The sequence below is a fragment of the Bombus vosnesenskii genome, unplaced genomic scaffold (genome assembly GCF_011952255.1).
Source record: "Bombus vosnesenskii isolate JDL3184/JDL3185 unplaced genomic scaffold, Bvos_JDL3184-5_v1.1 scf7180000013788, whole genome shotgun sequence".
Taxonomy (NCBI): Eukaryota; Metazoa; Arthropoda; class Insecta; order Hymenoptera; family Apidae; genus Bombus; species Bombus vosnesenskii.
This window is the reverse complement of record NW_022883218.1, coordinates 56,840-81,286: the sequence shown is the minus strand read 5'-3', so window position 1 is coordinate 81,286 and position 24,447 is coordinate 56,840. Positions and strand designations below refer to the sequence as shown.

Here is a 24,447-nt window from a genome sequence, read left to right as displayed (position 1 = left end):
ATAAAAATATGAATTTACATAAACATGCGTAATGTTCTAGTAATAAGCAGAAAATAAAATTTCCAAAATGTATATAACTTCCAAGTTATATGGTGTTATAGAGGGTTGAATCAAAGAAGCAATTAAAAGTAATGTTACTAGAAATTATCTTCAAATGCATACGTTAGAAGGAAGATAATTTAATGCTTGAATATTCGAGAAGTTTTAGGATTCTTGAACTGGTGGATTTAGCTTGTGTGGTAATTTCAAATCTTGATCCTTGTCTAGATATATCAACTGAAAACAAAAGATTTGGAAGTCATTGCGATATTATTTTAACGCTGTTTTGATTGAACTCTGCTCCGATAAGATTAATTGAATCATGATTATGGTATAACTGTTTGGGAACTTTGAACACGAAGAGGAAGCACGATATTGTAAATTATGATTCAACGTGCAATATTAATCGCTTGTATCTATCGTGTGATAAATACTTGTATTTACAATGGCTCGCGAAAATATTCGAACACTTATCACCGAGAACTTACTAAAATTTTATTAGCACTATAATGAAACAAGTATCGCGAGGTATTTATTGCAAGTATACATTTCTCAGAGATCATCGAAGTATTGGAACAATTAACTATTCGCTATATTAACAGGCTATAATATTTAATAAGATCATTTTTAGTACAAATACTAATTTTTTTGGTTTCGCGAGCCACAGTGTATTAAATATAATGTTATAAGAAAAAAGTACCGTAACCACAGGATCCTCGAAATTGATTAATCGAAATTCTGGCACGAACGTTAGCAGGAAAACGCAATAAACAATCGCTAGAACCCACTCGGAAATGGCACTAGCGACATGCCAGGCCCAGCCACCGTCGGTTGGCAGCCATTTCTTGTAATCGTCGCCTGCAATTCACAGAAACCTCATTATCACATATTATTGTCTGCCCGCTTATTATCATATCTCAAGTAAGGCAAGTGGAGAAATAATGTCACCTTGAAATTCTAACATTGAAATGTAGCCAGGTAGGATCGTGGTAATTGTCAAAATTAGCGTCAACACCGAAAGTGCTGCACGAATGTATACTACAATTCTGCCATTCACTGCTGGTACCATTTTGTGACTTAAATATGTCTGAAAGCATTATATATGTAACAAATATGTATTGTTTTTTTTCTTGTGTACGAAATTTAAGGAGATAGTTTATTTTAGATCTTCGAGAAGGTCCACCTTCTCAACATTTTTTAAATTAAAGAATATAGTCTTATGAATACATGTGTACAACTTTTTGTTTGAGGTTCTAAAGATAACGATGTTATAGCTCTTCGACGGCACACGAAAAGATATTCAAATGCATTTTTCTTAAATCTATATTTTTTGAAACCCTACTTAACTGATTAACGTAAAATTTTGTGTGCATCTTTCTTGAAAAATTGTTTTTTCCTATCTTTATGAGAAAGAAGCGGATAGTCATATTTCAAAACTATTTTGTTTCATTATGCTCTGTTACACAGGAGTAAATTTCCAGAATATATCTGGGTGAAACAAGTGATACGTACTATTATTGGCAATAAAAACTCCCTTTCTAAATTTATTTCTCCTATCCATTTATCAGGAATCCACCGTACCTGCAGGCAAAAGTAAATGGTTCCAGCCGTGAAACAAGTCATTGCTCCGATCATATGAGCCGCGACAACACGGGCTTCTTGAAAATTCGCCAGAATATCGAGTCCAAAGCAACCTAGAACGCCGCACCATGCCGTCACAACAACGATTTTCTTGCTAACGAGATCGTTGCCCCTTTCGAATTGCCATTGGGAAACTTGTCGATGTCTAATGTATACGCAACAGGCGACTAAAATACATGTGCAGTGTTATTAACCGCGGTAGATATACGTTTAAACGTAAAACTAGTTGATATTTACGGAGTAATGCAGCTATATTAAGGAATTGGGCAAATATACACGATTCCGGAGACAAGGTGCCTGTTTCCGATATGTACGGAAATCCTGGTACTACGTGGTCCCATTGCACCGACATAGTGTATCTGAAATACAATTGCTTTGAAAATGGATGCTCGTATATTACATGTAGAGTGTTGATTTAGAAAAGGGGATTAGTTAAACTTTGATTATAGTTCATTTATTACACAAATTGTAGATATAAATTATAGATGTAGCCTTTAGATTTACCGATAACGTAATTCCAAGTAATGCTCAAAGAAAATAATATTGAATAATTTAGATTTAGAAATGTAATAAGTAAGAAAATGCAATGTAAGAAGCTTTTTTTAAAATAATATTTTGACCTGCAAAAATCTTCGTACATTTTACACAAAGATCAATTTTGTTAAAATAAACTCTTAGAAAATTTCATACTGAAGTTAATGCATTTTCTGCCAAGATGACTAAGAACTGGTTAAGAAATAAATATATTACATATGCTTGCTTTAAATTAGAATGACTTTGTCATAAGATCCACGACAACTTCTGCGGAAAACTATATATGCTCAGCTGAAATGAAACAAATTTTCTTCTCTAAATTAAACAATTTAATAATTAATAATCAGTTATGGCCAAATACTAATAGTAAAACATAATCACGTTTGAAAGTTAAATTCAGTAATAAATCACGATAAGTTTAAGTTTCGCTAGAATTTTTCCCCAATAAAAGAAGCACTTTCAACAAGTATGCTGGCTTTCGATATTGCAAATCCATTCAATGGCACATTGACGATTGAATGTGTCTTTATTTACAGAACAATGATCCCTGCGAAGTGTACACAGCGGAACATAATGAATCAAACTAATCGCGATTTACATCATGCTGTCAGATACAGAATGCGCGGCTGTCGTTGTTTCTGATACCGTGGCCTTGATCGACCGCAAAGCTAGTTAGTAAGCATTAGTTTTACTCGTTCTGATTACGGCTTTATTTTTGCTATGAATTGGCAATCATTGTGTTAATGTGAATCCATATTTCTAATCACCGAACCTTGTTCTGTTGCATCCTTTGAGTCATTTTCGTTCGAATCGTCTTTTTCCATTGTCGAGAAATTCCTCAAATTTGAAGAAAATATTGAAAAATCGTTATTGAAATATTATGATACGGCTTTTGGTTTCAATTCTATGCCAAAAATTTCCTTAAAATATCGTAAGTGGTTTCCTTAACGGAAACTAAAATAAAATTGGAATACAGAAAATTGAACGACAGCAACAGATATAAACTATAAGATTAAAAATAAGCAACATTTTTATAAGAAAATATTGTACTGGTGATGTGTAATTTTTGACAATTAATTTAATCATAATAAAAATTTGATTACAGTAATATTGTAATAAGAATTGAAAGTAAAGTTTAATGCAATTGAAGATGAAGGAAATATGATCATTTAACCAAGAATTCAGTTTTCTCCGCTGAAGCTCATTTTTTCTTGGTAGACTTACGTAATTAGAAACGTTACCGGAATCAGGATAAAGAGACTTAGTGGAAGAACGTGCAACTTTCCGTAGGACATCCTCGCACTCGTTCGTTTCGAAGCGCTGAAAAATATCGTGTCTTTTACCAAACTACTATCACATTCCAGATACCTTGAGTTTCATAAACGAATATAGTTTCACTGACTAATATACCAATAACGGCACAATTAGATCACTTAGTAAATGAAGTGCAAATGAAAGACCAAAATTTTAATTATAATTCACTAATGAGAATAAAAATCTTAAACTAGGAAGTATAGTACAGTAAGATTTTTGTGATACAATATATGTTACTTCAATTTTAAACTTCAAGTATGTTTAAAGCATTTATTACAGAGCCATCGAAAAATTTTTATTTCACCAATTTATAATTGAAATTGAAGATAAGAGGCTTTAAAGATAATTTAAAATAATGACTAAATATTACGGCAAAGAAGTACTAGTTAGAATGCCATCATTTTCGAATTAGTTGCCTGGTAGAAAAGTAAAATGAAAAGTAAAATTTTGCTCATTCCAAGTAAATCTTTCCCACAGAAGTGTAATTCCTTACCTCGACGATATAATTGGGTTTCTGGGATTATTTTTCACTAGATGAGATAGCTGCAGCTACGCCAAGGGGGTACCTTCATGGGACGCCTTGGAGCGACTGCTCATCAGCGCTGTTAGCGTACCTCTTGTTCTACGCAACCTGGCGATCACCGATTAACGCACACGATTACATTGCATAGCAATTAACGCACCGTCTGATTCTATTCTCGATCAAGTCTGTCTCATTTTCATACAAATCGATTTCCTTCTCGAGGACAGTCACTTGAATTCCCCTAAATTGTAACAAGTATAACGAATTCTCCAATCTCTAAGTTACAAACTCATCTAATTTTAGTTCAAATATAAGTATATTCTATATTCAACATAATTCTATGAACATACTCTATATTGAATTGATTTTTCTTGATTCTATATTAAGAAACTGGAACTCAAATTTGCTTAATTCATTAATTTATCTAATTCATTATTTTGTTTCATGGGTTCTTTTTTCTGGAGGTTCTTTAATATTAATACTTTAATACCGTAATTACTTTAATCCTGTCGAAAGCATCATCAATACTGTCACCAAAACTATGTTGCAAACTGTATAATTTCCATATTTCATTCGACTGGCGTAATTTTAGAGATCCGAATCTCAAAGCGTGCCTCTGAACATAGATAATGATGCAGAGGTAATTAGATAAAAAGAAGAATTTTTTTAAAATATGTTTTGTAGGTTTGCTAGTCAACGAAACTTACATTTAGCATGGCCAAAACGCGATTAAAGAGAATTAGAATTTATCGATAAAGCGTTGCTGGTACACGCTGAGTCGCGTTCGATAATTCTCGCATGCCAATGCACGTAACAAATGTTCAACTGTCGGCTACCAAGAATTCGTAATTAACGCCGCATTATCAGCCTTACGTACACCGATGTCGTAATGGAACATTTGGGGATACTGTTCCAATTGCATAATTGATTTCCTTCCACACAGCTCTCTAGTCGTAATTGGAAAGAAATTCCTCCATGATTTCTTCTCGTTGAATAAATGAAATGCTTTTCATTTCTTCCTAAATGAACGTTATATTTTTTAAGCTATTTAACCGGAGAAAATTATTTTTTAATAATTGATTATATGTTTAAAAGTTTGAAGAATAAGGAAGATACATTTCGTATCTCGAGGAAAATTTCAAGTCAAACTATATATAATGTTATCTCAGCTTTAAGAAGTTAATTGCAGAGAGACATGTATGCACAAAGTAGATTAACGAAGGAAAATATTGACAGAATCGCTTTTCGTGCACACTATATTTTTTAATTTTTTGTTACTTTGAGTATTTCACTGTTTTCGCATTTATTGTTATTTTTATGTTGGGAATAAATTCCTAATAAAGAAAGGCAAAAACAACGAGGTATTTGATAAAATCATGTTTCTGTATTAACAACGTTACAATATTACAATATAGGCAGTTTATTCGGTGTTGTTTCTTTTGCTGCAGCGTGTAATAAACAGTAATTCGTAAATTATTGTTCTTTGCGACGTTAGACTAGTAGCCTGGCGTTATCATCGTGATAACAATAATATGATAAACGTAACTTAAACGCGAAATCGCGTAGGCAGGTGTCGAGTCATTAAAATAATATTTCATTAAAAATACTCTCCGGCTGGTTCTCATTATTATATTAGATATTCATCAGGCTATTTGTTTAATGATATTTTTAACTCATTAAGGATCAAGCAATGAAATAATATGTGAAAATTGCAAAACGCAATATTATTCTGATAATAGATACTTTACGGATTAGAAAAAATAATTCTCGGTATATATAGGAATTAATTATACAAATTACAGAAAAAATTTGTAATACATACAAAATTTACATAATTTAAAAAATGTGCAGTTTACTATTATACTATAAAAACTTTAGAATCTAAGTAGAGGAAGAAATAAAGATGAAACAAATATTTAAAACTTTCTTGAAATAGAATATACTGACGTGAATTGATTGAAAAAAGTTGCAAATGGAATGTTGTATCAACGCAACGTTGATCCTTAATGAATTAATTTGATAGGTTCTTTAAATAAAATTATAGTGTTTATCGCTCGATCGCATAAGGTATTACAATTGTAATACCAATTTGGTTTCTCTGTACAAATCCTTGATATACTGTTGGCTTCAAATTGTCCTTAATCGACTATTTCGGGGCTCCTTAACTGTAATCTACGTTATAATACCACACGCATGTGCATACGCTTATTATCACGTATATAAGTATGTATATATATGTACATAACATGCGTATGTATGGTTCTAATATAAATAGTTTGATAAATAAATAGTGTTGTTATCTCTTTGCGTTTGTACCGATCGCGGTTCGCTCGATCACAGAAAGAGAAACGCTGCACGTATGAATATTCTCTTAAAATGCCTCGAACGATACAATGGTACAACCATAAACTCTTGTACCTGGCTACATATTTATTCGTATCGTTATATTATACCATTTATCGCTGCATACGAATTTCGTTTTGGACTAGTTTCAATATCTTTAGCTAGCATTGCCTACGTGTAAGCAGATTCCTTCGAAAAAGACTCTGGGTCGCAACTTTTACATCGACATGAATCGAACAATTTTGTGTTTAACAGAATTATTCAAAATTTTAGTTTCAATTTTTCAACCTTTTTTAAATAGAAGATCTTAATTTTCTATGATTCACAATTTTTAAAATAAAAATTACATTAAAATAAAGAAACTTGAGCTGTTTGTTTAAATGTGTCCTGTCTTTCCTTTTTGTTAAATTGACGAAAGATCGTTCGATTCGCACATCTACGCGTGGCAGTGAACTAATACGAAGCTTTAAACAAAGACGTCGACGGGAGTCGAGGTTATCTCCATGTGGACGGAACGTTTCCGTGGTTCCCCTCGTCGAAAGCCGACGTTATTGTCCTTAATTACACCGCGAATTAAGTGACCCTTACTGGAATTTCCTACAGCTCCGTAGGGACGTTTAACGCAGATTAACGTGTTTCGTTCGTAAAAGTATCGGTAATATGATCTCTAACAGTACCTTAAATCAAAGAGGAACAAACGAGACAGACGATCGAAGGCAGCGCGATAACGAGAAATATCGGCCTCTTGGATAATTCCCCTCATTTTTTTTTAACTTTTTTAACTTTATTCGTGATTTTGATTCTCGAGCCTCCATTCACATCGCATAACAATAATTATGTAATAATATCTATCCTTTTTTTGTATTATTGCAATTAATGAATTATTCCAAAATTCAATTTGCATAAAATTCGGAAAATACTAATTTTCAGTGTTTACAATTCCAATTCACATTCACTTATGCAAGTAAATCAAAATTTCTTTTACGTAATTAAAACAGTATATATACAAAAATTACATTACAAACTTAAAAAAAGCTATTTAAGTATCCATTTACATAAAAAAAATCGTAAAATTTCATTCAGAAGCATCCTCAGTGAGTATTAATAGCTTCTTGGATTCTGGTGATTGAGTTACGTGCTTGCCTCGTCAATCACTGTGATCACTCTATTAGCAGGAGGCACATTCGTCACGTGCCACTTGGGCTTGGGATCGGTCTCTTCGTTAGTCGGTTGAGGCCCTGGGGATCGATCCAAATTCGATTGACCACCCTTTGAACGAGCCAGGGACCACCTTCGGCCTCGACGATCCGTGATAATCGGCATTTCAGCTATCAGATTGTTCTCGAATTCTGACAGCATTAGATAATTCTCGACCTTGTTGCACGAGGTTATACAGTCTCCGATGTAATCAAGGTCCTCGAGCATGTTGTCAGGAAGATCCATATCCGCAATTCCCTCCTCGGAGATACACGTCAATTCTGGCTTCTCCGGGGCAAGGCCGTCGATCAATTCGCCTGCAATGAGATTCCTATCGTTTGCTATCTCGGTTTGATTTTTTCTTTGATGTTATAGAGTTGATTGACCCTTGAGATATAATATAAAAATTCGAGATTTTAGAATCGTAACCCTCAGTTGGATTACATGTGATCACAGCAATATGGATTATATTTGAGTTGGGTTGTTTCATTTTAGGATATTCAATCTTAATTTATATCTTATATCCTTAAATATTTGATTTTAGTGTTCAATGTACTTAAATTTTATATGTATTTTTTTTATTCGAAGAGGAGATCCTATGACTGATACAAATGTGAGGAATAAATGAGGGAAACAGTAGGGTTAACCTAAACTTTTGTGGTTTGCTTACGGCCCGAGGATATGTAAAAGAGATTTAAAGTAGATATTAAAAATTGTATGTCGAAGATTTTAATTATAAAGGCAAAAAAAGTTAGTCAACATTAATATAAAAAATAACGTAAGTGAATAAATTTACCTGGATTTGGTGCAATCTCAGTTCCAAGCACAAGAGCAGCCGCAGCAGCTCCTGCAGCAGCCACATGTGGACCATCGTTGTCTGGTTCCTGGCTAAACGACAATTTTCGGCGTTGTGGACAATTATCCGAAACGCAGAGATGCTTGGTTCCGTTAGACCTTATGTGTTTATGCCTCGATAAATTTCTTCTGTGAAGGTCTATGAAGAAAAGAGTGAAACTGCCTACTAGAACACAGGTCGAGCTGAAGTAGTAACCAGCCTTCCCACCGTAGTTAATGTTCATGTATCCTGAAAAATCTCATACTCTTAACATTTTCTTGATCGATGTTATATTGCGTCATTGAAAACGTAGTAACATTGAGGACATTCTTCAAACAAATTAAATATTTCACTTTTACCTGAAATTGGAACTCCAATTGCTATTGGTATAGCTTGGAAACATTGCACGAAACCCCACGTTCTTGCGAAATTTCTTGCTCTGACTCTCTCATAGGTGTACATTTTGAGACTGTAGTGGTAACCACCACAGAAGATGCCTGCAAAATTCAATGTTTCATCTTAATTAAAACCGGAATTAACTTGAATTTATAATAAAGAAGTGGTAAAATTCGAATTTCGGGGAGAATGTGAGTCGTTAGTGAGTTAATCAAAGTCAAAGTTAAGAAAGGAAGAGTTTTTGAGAATCTTTTTGAACGCGGTCACTGTCATTATTCAATATAGCTTTACATATTTTATTTAATCTTATATGAGCAAAGCTCTATCTGCAATGAAACATTCTTTGTAGAAGAATAATACGAGAAAAATACATTAAAGAAAAAGAAAGAAGATGAAATGATAAAAATATTATATATATATATACAATAATAATAATAATAAATAATAAATAATAATACATAATAATAAACTATATATAGTTTATTATTTAATATTTATTATATAACATATTATATATAGTTATAGATAATTCAAAAGAGTCGAGAACTTAGGTAGAAATTAGATGTATATCCTGAAAGGATTTTTTCTGAAGTGTTCACGCACTTTTACAGGCGAGGATACTGTACCGTAAATCCAGGCGAACAGCACATATCCATGATAATTTCCTTGAACGGCAGTGAGGGCCAAAATGCACAATCCGCATACAAATATCGCCGCTTGCGTAAGATACTGACGCGCTATCCTGCATTCGACGCTGTGATGCACGACTAAAAGGCCAAAGGCGACACAGCCGAGGGTCCAGGCCAAACCGAGGTAAGCCTGAAGTAGGATCACCGTGTCACCAAGACCTTCTTCCTCGGCCTGATGTGCCTACAATGAAATAAAATATTTAAAGGACCAAATTTAGTTCAAAATATTTTCCCACTCTTGCAGATCTTATTAGATTGCGGGTGTTTATGCAATTTTATATTTTTATAGATACCACCAATAAAATGGAATTTATATAGAAATTTGTTTCTCCTATTGAACATTGTAACAAGCACTTTGCTGCGAATATTTTATAATTCTATTGCATATTATATGCATTCTATCAATTTTGCACTTTTAAATATTCCAAACATATAGCATTTAATTATTTAAAGAAATTTATTACGCATTTTACCAAGTAAAATATCGGGGTGTTGATCCCAAAGGCAGATATTCCAGTGGACACCAGCAATATTCTTACTGTTTTGCTCTTCAGCGTACTGAAGTCGAAGAACGGTGGTCTGTCGTCTGTCTTGTTTTTATCTTTAATTTTACGTTTTTGATTTTTCAAATGTAAAATGGCTCTACGTTGTGGATGATACAAGGATGCGCTTCGATAAAAGGTACCCAGGATGAATGTCAAGAAAACGACACCTGTCACTGCCTGAAGTCCTAAGCGCCAACCAATTTTGCTAAAATCGGAATACAGGATTTTTTATAATTTTGCTTTTTTTTTATTTAGGAAATTTTTTTCTCTTTTTTCATTTTGAATCAAGTATTTTTATGTTACATCACGCTTGACTTAACAAATATCAATGAATATGAATTAGAGCTTTGTGTAATAGCTCAGATAAGAATATCTCTTTTGTTACCTAATCATTCCCTTTATGAAAACCGACATTACAGCGATACCAAGGCCACTTCCGGATACGATGAAAATCTCAACCAGTTCTCTTCTCCTTTTAAAATATTGCGCCACCATCAGCGTGCTACAGTCCCTCGTCATGCCAACCCCTATACCTGCGTAAAGTAATTAAACACAGTCCATGAACTTGCCATTATCTCGATCCCTCTGTATTTCTTCCCAAAGTAAAGTTTTATCTAAGGAATTATTCAAGGGAATCGTTTGTGCCGAAACTGTTGAGGGTAAAAGTGACGTACGAAAACTTGTAAAAGTCGAGTTACAATTGCTTTAGAAGAAAGATGGATGATGTTTAATCAATGAAGAAGAATCGTTATATTATATAAGTTCTGTCATAATTCTTGTTTCTATGAAAAGAAACAGCAGTAGGGAATTCCTTGTACTTTTACAGTGACTCACCGACAACTGTGCCGTAGCTGAAGAACAACTGGTGGAACTGCGAGGCAAAAGAAGTGAAAAGGCAACCGAGTGCTGTAACGAGGCCACCCAAAACCGCGGTGAGTCTTATACTTTTCCTCCGACAGAACGCTATTGTTACGGGTGAAACTAGTAAAGCCACTCCCGTAGACATTGCTCCCAGCCACCCTATAAGAAGATAAAACTTTCTTAATCGCTTTTTGATCGTTGAACATCGTTGTTTGGCTTATATTGTTCTCAATAAAAAGACGTTATGTGATATACGTAACATCATGCAAGTTCATTAAATAGCTGTATTTCTATATATGTTCTTCTTTTAGTAACTTCATGGCCGCATAATAGAAATGTTTCGGAGTTTGAAACAGATAAAATAGCTTTACAAAAACTGGAATCTATTATATAAACTTTTCATTTATTACAAGTATGAATTTAAACGCGAATTTTTTAGTATTTTTGATGAAAATAATGCTTTTGTTAGTGATATACATAATTCTATATTTTTGAGAAATATTTTGTATTTTATTTGGATCAAATTTTACATCAGGCTGAAGTTTTGTTTCTGATTCATAGAATTGAAATAGTTACGTAGTTTTTAAAAGTCTACAGTATTTTCTACAAATTAGAATTTCTTAATAATGGAATTTTGAAAATAATGATGAGTTTTTATATTACCGATGGTTCCGGCTTAAATAACGCTTGTTCTTCATTTCGCCTAGCATACTTCTTGCCATTTTATTGTTCTTTCCTTATGCGACGTTTATAGCTGATTATATTTTTCTCATTGCATAATTCTGTTTTTATATCTTAAATGAAGCTATTACTTTTTCAAGCTATATATATGTATATAAAATGATTCTCTTCCATCACTGCACATTAATGGATAGCGTTTGCACCTTTTAGATCCATCCCTTTTTCATATTGATCGACAGATTTTCTTAAAGGAACTGTCTTCCTTTGATTGATGAGAGTAGTTAGTGATTGAAATATCAATAAGTAGATATTAATCTGATATTTCACGAAAAACAGCTACTGAAGTAACAGACCCAATTTATTAGAAACTTGATACTTCATAAAATATGAAAGTATATAAAATGTTATATAAAGTGTATAAAATATTATAAGAGGTGTATCGTACGAATAATTATGAACCATAATGTGCCTCGATAATTTCCTGTATATACAAATTCGAAGAAAAACAAAGTGATATTGACTCAATTGACCAAACACCACGATCAAACGCTTCACGCGCCTCATCATCCATTGATATTCAAATTCTCTCAAGCTTCATTTGCACCGTTCAATATACGATTTATGCGGTTCGTATGCCGTTACGGACTCGAGTTTCGCCCCTTGACGTTCGATCCCGACCGTCCACATTTCACCTTCGCGGTTTGTAATCATAATAAACGCTTTACGCTCCCAGAGTTCCTCTCAATTAGAACCTTATAGTGGCATGATCGATATTTCTGACTCGCTATTTCGTGCTGGACACCGTATTTTCACTACAATTCTCGCCTTCGTTGAATTGGTTCACCGTTAAGAGATCGAATATGATAAATCGATTCCGTTCCGAGACAGTACCATGACCACTTTCGTCGTCGGTTCTAATTCATTTTGAAACGGCCACAAACGATCGTACCAGTGATCGTTCTTCCTTGCTTACGCGTTTTCTTTTACCACGACCGCAGCGATCGGTCTTCTTAAAACCGCCTATTAAATGTCGACTACCTTGCTAAACAGAAGTTGACTCGCGATCGAGGTTAAGACTGTTTTAATTACGGCCACGACGAATAGCCTGAATGATTAGCAGCGCTCCGCTCGGTCATTTAATTAATTTTCACTGTTTGCCGAAGCCGCGTTTGTCGAGTCGGCTCATCGATCAATCGTTCGAAGGATGCCGTCCATCGTAAAATATAGAGCCGGCTCTTGTAGACAAAAGGGTACTCCGGAGGATAAAACGAGAGGTTATTAATCTTGCAACTTGCTTTTGACGGTCACGGATGCAGTCTTTATTGAGAAAGTGGGCTGGCGTGTTGCTGCATCTACTTTGATTCAATAGCTTTGTCGTCGGATCAACACGATGAATTCGAATGGAGTCTTTCGAGTAAGTGAATTGGGATTTTTGAAAAGCTTTCTTGCGATATTTGTACTTGAGTGATTCTTTGAGTGTGAAAGCGTTCTTGAATTTTTCTAAGTTTGAAGAATTACTTTCTTTTTGTTTAATTCGAAGAGAAAAATTCGCGGTATAAATTATGTAGAATGTGTAGAAATTTCAAAGAATCTGACTGTTCAAAGAATTATGTATTAGATTTATTCTTCCCAAACGAAAGATACAAAGGATGAAGACTAAGGGATGTTTCCCTTAAGTAAGAAACAACTGTTTGGGACGAATTTATCGATCACCTGACCGAGCAGTTCTTTTTACGACTTAGTTACAAAGACATCAAGTTATCCGGATGACAAAAAGGACCACTTATTAATCTCGGCAGAAAGGTTGGGACATGATAGGCTCCGTGTTAAACGATTTCACGTTTGTGGGAAATAACCTATTCGTAAGGCATGGCTCGTTTTTTTACTCTCGGTCTTTTCTTTCCCCTTTAATACCTCATCTTTTTTGTTCTATGACAGCCACAGTTCTTTTCGGTATTTTGGTAGTACGAAAAAAGGTGGACGTAAAATAAATAAATTAGAAATGAGATTTGAAATAAGAAAAATAATTTTTTTGACGTGTGTTTTTGAATACATTTTGCAAGGAACTTAAATAATAAACTTAAATAATAGTATAAAGACATATTTGCAGTGTTTCGATGACAATTATATTATTATCCAGTAAATTATAATTGCTATTTGATAACACTAGCAGGAAAAGCCGAATCAAAATGCTCCATAAAAAGATTAGAAAATATCGTTTTCATAAATACAATTGTTTGCCTTTATGTGTTATGTATTTATTTTCCTACATTTACTGATAATAGTAAATTATTTTTAATAGAGACAATTATTTGATGATCGTTTCGAAAATATAGGAAAGATTTAATAGAACTAGACAAAACTCTGGTAATCATAATACTAAAGAATACAATTTATAAATAATTCTTCATAAACATAAAACATTTAAAAGAACATTGTATACCATGTATTAGTAATGTACTGCCATGCCGTACATAATGTAGTACTGCAATAATGTAGAAAGTGAAAGCAAAAAGGTTCATCACGAACTTGTAGATTTCAAACAAGATATCCACTGTATAATGCTACCTCTATTATATACCGATTCCCTTTCCTTGATCCCTTGCCACCCTTGTCATCGGTCAGGATCAGGATCCTCTATCGAAAATCCCACCAGTGTCTAGCCCACGGTTTCACCCTTGAATTTCTTTTAAAGCCAGAAAACGAACGAGAGGGAGAGTGAATTGGCGAAAGAGAAGGTCAATGACCCTGCAAGATTCTAAGCTCGCTTTCATAGCAACTGTACCTGAACGGGAAGCTCGGTTACCTCGAAGGAATTTCGGTAAAGTATAAAAAGTATAACCGAAGATCTATACAATGATCATTCGTTCGTTACAATAATTACAAAAATTCCATAATGTGGTCTTTTCCCTTAATATCACGCGATAAATGTCTTTAAGGATTCATTGTTCAGCGAATGAGTTTTGGCTCCTTTTCTTTTTTGAAACATCGCGAAAAAACTGGGTCATTTGTGTCAACGTTTACATTTTTGTATCGTTTTAGTCTTTCAAAGAATCTTCCTTAATCTTGTCTCTATTACATTATATGATTTGTTTTTAAGTGAAATCTTTAAATAATTTTCCAAGAAGAATAAAAATTCGCTTTGAACAAGTACGAGTGAAATTTTGCGCGAAAAATTTAGGAATATCTTTGTGTTGTGTATGTGTGTCCGTGTTAATTTTTTATTTAATTTAAATTTACCATAGATTGTATCATCGTTTGCTCGATATTATTTAAAATTCACAATCCAGATATTCTCTTAAAAATACGATTTATCTTTTCTTCATTGTCATCGTAAAAGACCTTACAGGTTGCACAAAAAATTTCGCGTGTCGTCTAAATGTGCTCGGTTCTTAAACAACGACGCTCGTAAACGGACAGCAAAAAGGGAAAGTAGTACTCGTTAGTAGTTAGAAGAGCATCGGGAGGATAAAGAATAAAGAGGCGGCAGGGCTCCAAAAAAATAAATCAGATACAATACAAGAGTTAGTTTTACGACAACGATATTAACGTGAAGTGATTTTAATATCAGTTTCCGGGATCATTTGTAAATAATAATAAAGAATCGCTTTCAATTCTCAGTCTCACAACACTCGATACGTAAAATATTTCTGAAATGGTCATAATTATAGTTTCTCAAATACAATCGTTCCTTTTTTCCCAGCGGCATTAAATATTCATACGATATAGTATACTCGACGCTTCCTTTTCGTTGTCAAGGTCCTGCTCAGAGTTCAACTTCGTGAGTTTCTCTGTTTGGCACTGGCTGCGCGCGATAAATTTTAAAGTCCTGTTCGAGAACATGTGGACCGTAGGAAAACACTGGTTAGATTTGTATTCTTTTGGTAAATTTAAATATAACTGATATCAATATATGTGCTGGTTTTTATATTTATACACTTATATCGTGCCATTTTCTTTTAACTTTTATTGTTTGAAAGCCGTACAAATTTCTGGTTCTATTTTTAGACCTATTCCTACTTGTCACTTTATTTTGGTTTATTAAAAAAGTAACTTTTACGAAAGATTAATATCATATATTACGTTTTCTCTAAAATCTTTTAACCATAATCTTAGTTATAACATATGCTTTATTAAAGTATATTTTATTATTTGTATATAACGTATAATTTTAACATCTTCATATAAGTTTTCATTTCTATTCTGAAATTTTTTATACTTTACGAATTTTAAAATAGATATATTATACATCAAAACTGATATCTGCCTAATGTCTACATAAGAGTGTGCGCGTTTTATTAAGTAATTTAGTCATGGAGAGACTGTGGGCGCACAGTTAAACATTGAGATTAGAAAATAGGATCGTCGATCCTTGCATATCGTACCTACGTTGAAAACAGGTTGACGGTATCGTTTCGTTCCTTCCAACAGCAACCATGCTCCGACAGACCAGTGAATTCCCGTGGCAAGAATTTGTACCATAACGCCGGTTACTACGACCACCCAACCCCAACCACTCTCCGGGTAGTAATGCTGTCTTATGGTACATCGTGCGATGTATCTACACCGCGCGAAAAACAACCACAATAAGAGCACTGAACGCTTGCCTTGAAGGCTTATACGATTTACTTATGGTCATTTAAAAATTTCCACTTTAACTTAATTATTATTAGTGAATGAATATGTAGTGTATACTTATCGTTATAACGTGACTATAAGATCGTTATGAACATTATAGTATATTTTATAATCACTTTAGACAATTTCAAAGAACATTTCAAATTTTCTTACAGAAAATTACAATTCGATTTATAGAAGTTAACATTCATTGTATTGAATATGTAATTAGCTGCCCAAAATTTACAGTTATCAAAATAAATGGCCAAATTAGATTTTGTTAGTAAATTTGCGAAAATAGAATCTAGAAGTTAATAAAATTTCAGTAAAAAAATATGCACCATAAAAAAGAATGGATGGTCAAATTATTGACAAAAGGACCACGTAAATCGTATCCGCAAGGTCAGACCTAGGATCCTGATTTTCATCTTCTTCGATCTCCTTTGGACCTCTTCGTTCTTGCAGACAAACGACTCCTTCGCACTCTCCTGAGAAGGAAAGTTCACCTATTTCACCGGAAGTCGCTACCCCGCTGTCCTCGCGAGCGGGACAAAGTACGACATTCCTTTCGTTGCGGTTTCGATTCTTCATCCCTTGACTATTTTCACCAAGGCACACTGTTCATATTTACTATCTTTTATTTCTCATTATGGAATAGTGTCTCTGTCTATTTAATTATTTTGGTCGCTGCAGTTTATTAAATTAAAGATTTTCATATCATAAAAAAATAAGATTAAAATTTTAATGTTTAGGTTGAATTTCCAGTGTCAGAGATTTCTATGTTAAAAATATTTTATCGTATTTTGATCTTTTATTGGTATCTATATTTTACAGCTGCCTTCTGTTTCCTTCCTTTATATTCGAAGGTCCACAAAGCATATAACTTTCAAAATAAATTTGCCATTCTTAATACCCGAGGGACAGATGAGAAAGATGATAAAGAAGCAACGGTCGAATATTCGCCGTTCAAAGATTACCTTATAAATAAGTTTATTCCGAAAATCATCCTCAGGGAGGATTCATCGTTTCAAAACTAGTTCCAAAACTACCACATAGAGAGAAATTATGATACAATAGATTTATGTTTAGAATCGTATCTGGAATATTCTATAGTAAACAGGTTTAGAAATATTGGCATTGGGTTTCAATTTCATGATAAGCTCGCAGGGTCGAAGTATCGACTATATTAGTAGTAGAAATATGTTGGAAACTTTATTCCGGCCATGGTGGAGATTAAATCCTATACCTTGTGGCAGATGGAAGATAGCCACGCAGATAAAGTTGGTAAACCGAGTGTCCTTTCTATTCTTTTACTCGGAAAGTTCCGCGGGAGAAGTTTTAAACCGAGTCGGAAGTTCCACTTCAGAACAAAACTGAATTCGAGACTAATGCCTCGACTCGAGCAACCTACTATCTTTCTACTTGTTAAATGAAATAGAAGAGAAAAAGCAATATTGTTTCCTCTCGCTAATTTCATTTCTTTCTTTTCTGATAAAGAATGTAAAACATTCGATTACCAATACATCGAAATTAGAAACCTAACGTTATTGGATTGCCAAAGAACTTGTAATATCGGAATTGTTAAAAACGAATAAAATTCGAAATATTTAGAAAGATATACTATAGTAATTTCTTTAGGTATAAATTTATTGAAATTGGAAACAGAGAATTATTTCGAATTCTGTTGATAATGAGCAACGAAATAGGGTTGGCATTCCTGAAAGTCACCAGGTGGACATCGATCGAATTGAGTTGATCGCATGGATATTGCATGAATTTTTGTAACGAAAGGATGCAGAAAGTTTAATGTAAAAATGTCTTGCATTATTAGCTCATTTTATTTGTGTAAAGACAGTTATACCTTATTTTCGTTACCTAACAGTACCTGTAAAGTTTTCGTTGCAATAAACGAATTAGCGAAATAATTAAATCGAGAGTCGACTGATTAAAACCTACGCTTTAAGAGATTCTCCCCTGAACTTATATTTATAAATACCGAACGTGACAAATAAAATGTTCTAAATGACTTAGAATGACTCACTTGTGGATGACTGAATATAAGCAATTGTATCTTTGAATCAGAAGCTTGAATTAACACATTTCTCTCTTCGTAATACCAAATCATCTTATGTAATCTGTGCGAAAAATGACAAAAGATACCATATATAAAAGAAGAGTATCGATATGATCACGAGATAAACCAAAGACTCATCTAACTCACTCGTTTAAATCTAACATGTGCGTATCCAGGTCACAAGTAGCAGGGTTCTCCGTTGAATTACACTAAAAGCTCCGCAAACAAGAGCAAAGGGGGTGCGTTAACTAAAGAGCAGAATGTGTAGACATATTCCTGGTCCATTGTAATTGAGCCCAGCTGGTGCGGGTAAGTAAATGAAAGTAAAAGTTCGTGAATATACCAGCAACAGAATCTTAATGCGGAGCGCGCGATTTTGAAAGGTAGGCGATCCGTAACAATGCGACGATTCATATAATCTAAAGCGGTTCGGCCCTTCGCTCGTATTTCATGTTCAATACTGGATGATTTGTGGTCAAATTTATTGCAAAGTCGTTACGCTATTTCGGCTCAGTCGAACGAAGAGGGAGAGAAAAATGGTTTAATTGAAATTTGATTTCCCTATTACAATGGAAAGATTTTTTAATGCATTTCACTTAGGAAATTTTTTATTCAATTTTTCCCTTAGTATTATAGGTATCTATAGAAAAAGTGCCTCCTGTGGAAAATTCAATAAAGTTTTGTCCACTACATTATGCTTGGATCGCGGTACAAATTTTCTAAAATAATCAGTTTCCAGCTGAAAGGGGTCAACGATGCTACGTGTTGTTGGATCGAAATAAAAATACCTAAAACAACATGCCATACCAAAAAGTATCACGTAGCATTCTTTTTCTTCTCTTTCTCATCTTTTTCAATTTTCATCTTTCTGGAACTAGCTTTTTCAACAAAAATCATTTCCCCTCTGATTACTTTTAAAATTCATCAAAATATCATAGAAAAAGTAAAACATTCCTCTTATCGATCCTAATTAAAACACAAAATGAAAAATTTATGAACCGATGATAATAATATTTTTCACGTCTCAGTGTTTCAAACCACCATAAACACTTCAAGCCACGTGCACTGTTTCGTATTTGAAACTACCTATTCCCTCGAGCCAGATCGACTGCACTTTGTTTCCTGTTTGGAGCAAAACCCGACTGACACTTTGTGACAAAAAATCACGGGATTTCAGTAGAAAAGGGACGTAACACGCTAGACGAGGGGCGCGTTGTCGAACGCGGACTGGATTCGGTTAGGTGGTTCACAGAAGAGGACCGTCGCAAGCTGGGCTTGCGTAGGGGAAACCAGTGGGCCAATCCGTTCGTTTTCATACCTAGCCACGTGCTTTCATGGCCATAGTTTGCGTTTGGATTCGCGGTGGTCCACGATAAATCGGGTTCGAATCAAATATCTGCGCTGGTCAAGCTTATCAGTTTTGCATATGGGGAGAACTAAAGGATGAAAAATCGATATTTTAGTTTTAGGCAAGAACGATTAGGTATATTTTCCCAATTGTTTGTCTCTGGTTTTTTGATCAGTTTTGTAGGAGCGAACGAGATTAAATTATTTAATAGACAGCTTTTGAATTGCAATATTTGGTTTGTCTTGGAACATAGTTACAACAAAAAAGTGTTTTAAAATTAATCTTTGCATAAATTATGTATTATAGAATGGTTATATTGGTCTTATTAATATCATTTTTATATTAATTGATGGACTTATTCTGGGAATGAAAGATAAAAACTAAGAGATTGAATAAGGAAAAATATCAAATAGTATTAATTAAAAAAATTGTGTTGGTAAAGTTTAATCATTTAAGAAACATTGCACAAAATCATCTAATAAAACATGTGTATCTAACAATTATATGTTTGCTATATCATTTCGTTACTTAAAAATTCAGTATCGATTTATTATCCCCACTAGTTATAGGCTCTTGAAAAAAAACATAGACTCCTTTTAATTAATGTAAATGATTGAAGTGACACAAAACCGTAATTTTCGATCAAGAATTAAATTAAACTCAGTGTTCCAATGCATTCAGCCCGCTGAACAAATCAATAATACGGTTTACCCGATCTGTCGAGTAACGATAAATCAATGTCAACAGGAAAAGTCGATCGATCGTTACAAAAGATAGTAACGGAGATAAACTCCAAAAATTTAACTGCCTAAGCGTGTACTATAATAATTGCTGGATTACGAGTTCTAACATAATTTATCGTTATTTAACATATCACTCTTGAATTAACGATACTTCGTATCTCTATCCAATTATTCTACAACAATTTACATATCGTCGCGTGACACGAACGATAGTTAGCTACGAACATTTTGTACGCATAGCTTTCGCGGCAAATTATCAGTAAAGGAGGAAATCAATCATGAGAGAAAGAGAGAGAGAGAGAGAGATCGTTGCGAGTAAAATCTTAATTGAATTCTGATTTCTTTTGACAACTCTGCTACTTAATTTATCTATATGAAATAAAGGAAACAGAAACCAACAAGAAAACCTGTTTCTCTATTTAACTTCATAAAAATAGGCACTTCCTACAGACTGTCTTATTGACGATATACTTAATTAATTCCGAGTACGAATTTCATCGTACTAATCGAATAGAATATTATACATAAATCATTTGAAGACATTCATTTTTTGATTGATCGATATATTCGTAATAAATGGTATCTATCATAAATCGCGTGTTGAGTTATATAATTGAGAAGCTTTTTGGAAAAACAGTGTTTCTAATTTTAGTTTTCAATCTTTAAATCTTCATTGTTAAAGGATTTTGTCTTTTTTATATTTACGTAATAAACACAAATTTTATAAAATATTTGATTTCATATTTGTTTAGAAAATATATTTCTACTGCCCTTTTTTGAGGAAGTTTCTCGATACGATAGAGTCATGAAATAAAATTGAATTTCAATTTTCGGCCGCAAATCTCTCCAGAAATACAGATGTTAAAAAGAATCACGCCACTGCTGCAATTTATGCAGACGAGGGGTTAGTATCTTTGCAAAGCTCCTCTAAGGTACGACGCACGAACTGCTTTCAAATCGTCGGCTGAATGCGCAAGTAGATGTCTGAAATAAATCTACCGTACGTCGTAGTCACCGCGAGCGTTCCGGAAGAAAACCTTCTATTTTCTTCAATGTACCGAGCAATATAGCCAAACCTCACGCGTGAATCCAAGAAACATGACGCTTCTACATATTTCATGTAATTACTTCCAAATAATTCAATCACACATAAATTTCATATAATTTCATATAATTCAACAAATTTTCCATTTTAAGACTTTTCCACTAAAAATTGGCGGTTATATCTTAATCAATATCTCGATCTGTAAAATTCTTAGATGACGTTCGTAAAATCTGCAAATCAAGCGGTACGTCACAGAGAATAAAGGAAGTTTATCGAAATCTCTGTTTCAATGATTCCAGAAGACGATAAACTTCCAAATCTACTACACGTGCAAACTCTTGGAATATTTAAGTCCTCTGAAAGTGGTTATTATATTAAGTTGGCTTCGGGGAACACGCGAATATCCCATAAAATTTCACAGTCCGTCATGCCGCATACCTGCTGTTCAACCCTATTTTTATCCTGCTCTCCATATAGCAGCTGTCTAATCGTCAAATGTTATAAATTGTGCGTGCGACGTACACCATCTTTACATTAACGCCATGGTTTCTTTACATTCTCTTTGACCACGTTAACGATTAACTACCATGAGCACTGTATGTAACTACTTTCTCGCCTCTCCTTTTCTTTTTGAACATGTTCCAAAATCAAGATCACTTTGATCACAAGATCAGAGGCACGTCCCAACGACCAGGACAAATAAAGAAGTATTCATAATGTTAAAGGAGAGAACGCTAAACGATGTCGTACCTTATGTGTAATTGCGAGGCAAATGATAAGCTTTACCTTGGATAAGGTGGTACGCGAGTTTTGGAAATTGTAGAAATGATTGGAGTAAGTATATTTCTAAATTTCGTTATGCACTCCTTCGTGATCGAATTGTTGTTTTATTTATGAGATATAGCATTTATTAATAGAAATATCTTGTTTTAATGGTTTTGCAAAGACGACGTAATATATTGAAATCTGAGGTCAATTTTATCGAAGACAAATACATTACTCGTTTACTTAATTAGATTATAGTAAACTAATTTAGTAAACGAAAGTACAAGTTAGTTCGTAAAAGTACAATGTCATGTTTACCTAAGATGAAAGGATTAAGTAATTATCAATTATTAAAATGAGATTTCGGAAATAATATAATAGTAAGCATTCTCCGTATAAATTTAGTAAAAAAGTAAAAGTAAAATTTCAGTTTATTCGCGTAGTTATCTTGAAATCTATTTAATCGTCGAGAAATAATAGAAGATATATGCTCAACAAAATCAGTGCTATGTCGCCAAGAACGAAATATATAACGGCAGATACATTGGCACCCAAATTGCCCGAGGTCACCATTCTTCTTAACAAATGGCTCTGGTTAGTGGGCTGCTCTTCTACTTCGTCTAACCAATCTTGTCGAATTCGTCCAGCAATGGGTATTAACGGTGATCTACAACCACGAGATTGGCAATTGGAGTACCGGTATGGCGGAAAATTTGCAATATCAAGCTACTGCGTGGTGACAAGCGGTAGACTTATCTGTTAGTCCATTCTAAATAATTTTTTTTATGTTCTTTGCATACATTTATTACAAGATACTTTGAACAACTTTTGATTCTCTTCTTTCGAACTTTCCGTAGACTTTGAAAGTTCAGAATTTAATTGTATATTTGTTTGATGATATCGTTTGTTGTTCTTCAAGAATTCTATTATTAATTCGAGTAATTCTATAAAAATAGAGCAAATTAAATTTTAAGCGCGAATATTCGAATTTTTTACTATATAGTGGACAACGGTATAAAATTTGACATTTTGTTTTTGCTTTTTTGTACAATTGAAAAAAGAAATTCAATCGAGGCAGAGATGGAAAAAAGAGGAAAAACGAAAAACTGCGTCGTCAGCGAGTGAAAAGAGTAGGTAGAGATAGAAGGAAAGTAAGAAGTACAATGATTCTTGAGGATAGACGTGAGTCACTCACGTAGATTGCCAGAAGGATCTTATCCTTTGAAGAAATCTCTGGATTTCAATTTTCTAATTTCAAATTTTGGCTGATTTCTATGCAAACTGTCACGGACTTTCAGAATAGTACGCAACTTAATTTATTAAATTAATTGCTTCTACAAACTCAACGTTCACATACATAATAATGCTTTTATAATTTTATAATGAATTTACAAGATGAATTATTTATGTTAATTAAATAAAAATTAAATATATAAGTAAAGTAAAAGACAAATGTGGTCCTTGAGAAGGCAAAAAATTAATTAAATAACTAAATAAATTTTAAGAAAGAACACTTAATTAGATAAGTAAAGACCAAGTATTATGATAAATCAGGAAGTCGATAGCGGTAAAAGAAAATGTGTCTGATCATTTCACTACCAAGATTCATATTTACAGGGGAAGTCGAAGAATCATGTTCTTAATTTGCTAAGAGATAGCCAAGGGTTTTGCCCGAATATTTGTATTTACCATACATGGGAGAAAGCTTTTTGTCGATGTTTGTTCAACTATTGTATAGCTTTCAGTCTAGCGTGAGGATTTCCTTTGTTCTGGGACTATCGATTTGACTGCAATGCTACTTTGTGCATTAACGCGTGACTTTGCTTTCTGGCATCTTAAGCTAATACTGTAAACACACAAAAATATTCTTCTCGAGATAGTAAATTTAACCACCTATACTTAAAAGAAACCTGCAATTAATCACTAATCAAAAACGATAATTAACAGCCCTGATTTTTTATGATGATTGAATTTTTGCAATTGCAATATTTAAATTTAATGGTTTTTGTTTGTTGTACCTACTTGTACCTTAGAAAGGTAAAAGAATATTTTGACGTGGCTATATGCCATTTACATTTCCATAATTCATTTACATTCATTTACATTTCGTTCACATTTCCATAATTAATAACATGGAAATGTAAAGGTAACTTTAATTAACGAAGGAATGTGTAAAGTATCATACCTGTCATAAATTGTTGAGAAAAAATTGTCGAAAGAAAATAACAATAAAAGCATGAAACTTAATAAATAATGT

The 24,447-nt window shown here is 33.5% G+C and overlaps 2 protein-coding genes across 2 annotated transcripts in view; both read right to left on the bottom strand.

Annotated features, from left to right (window-relative positions):
• Positions 1 to 163: 163 nt before the first annotated feature.
• LOC117238952 (DNA damage-regulated autophagy modulator protein 1-like) lies at positions 164 to 4,293 on the bottom strand. Its single transcript, XM_033504162.1, has 7 exons — positions 4,022 to 4,293; positions 3,439 to 3,534; positions 1,918 to 2,039; positions 1,621 to 1,847; positions 988 to 1,126; positions 740 to 897; positions 164 to 276 (listed from the first exon to the last, which is right to left on the bottom strand). The coding sequence occupies exons 2-7, from the start codon at positions 3,507 to 3,509 to the stop codon at positions 205 to 207; spliced, it is 789 nt and encodes a 262-aa protein (XP_033360053.1). The 5' UTR covers positions 3,510 to 3,534; positions 4,022 to 4,293; the 3' UTR covers positions 164 to 204.
• Positions 4,294 to 6,805: 2,512 nt separating this feature from the next.
• Positions 6,806 to 24,447, bottom strand: part of LOC117238959 — a 32,703-nt gene continuing 15,061 nt past the window's right edge. Inside the window, exons 2-8 of the mRNA XM_033504180.1 lie at positions 10,891 to 11,076; positions 10,442 to 10,589; positions 9,985 to 10,261; positions 9,449 to 9,692; positions 8,786 to 8,923; positions 8,388 to 8,675; positions 6,806 to 7,908 (exon numbers count right to left, since the gene is read on the bottom strand). Of these exons, the coding sequence (XP_033360071.1) occupies positions 7,526 to 7,908; positions 8,388 to 8,675; positions 8,786 to 8,923; positions 9,449 to 9,692; positions 9,985 to 10,261; positions 10,442 to 10,589; positions 10,891 to 11,076 (1,664 nt within the window). The 3' untranslated portion in view covers positions 6,806 to 7,525. The remainder of the gene's footprint in view (positions 7,909 to 8,387; positions 8,676 to 8,785; positions 8,924 to 9,448; positions 9,693 to 9,984; positions 10,262 to 10,441; positions 10,590 to 10,890; positions 11,077 to 24,447) is intronic.

What these genes read in the sequence shown, in the direction of transcription:
- LOC117238952 (XM_033504162.1), bottom strand. Translation starts at nt 3,509, where the DNA reads ATGTCCTACGGAAAGTTGCACGTTCTTCCACTAAGTCTCTTTATCCTG. An exon ending in CCGGTAACGTTTCTAATTAC is followed by an intron (nt 2,040 to 3,438) that starts GTAAGTCTACCA and finishes ATTGTATTTCAG; the next exon opens with ATACACTATGTCGGTGCAAT. An exon ending in TCGAGGATCCTGTGGTTACG is followed by an intron (nt 277 to 739) that starts GTACTTTTTTCT and finishes TTTTGTTTTCAG; the next exon opens with TTGATATATCTAGACAAGGA.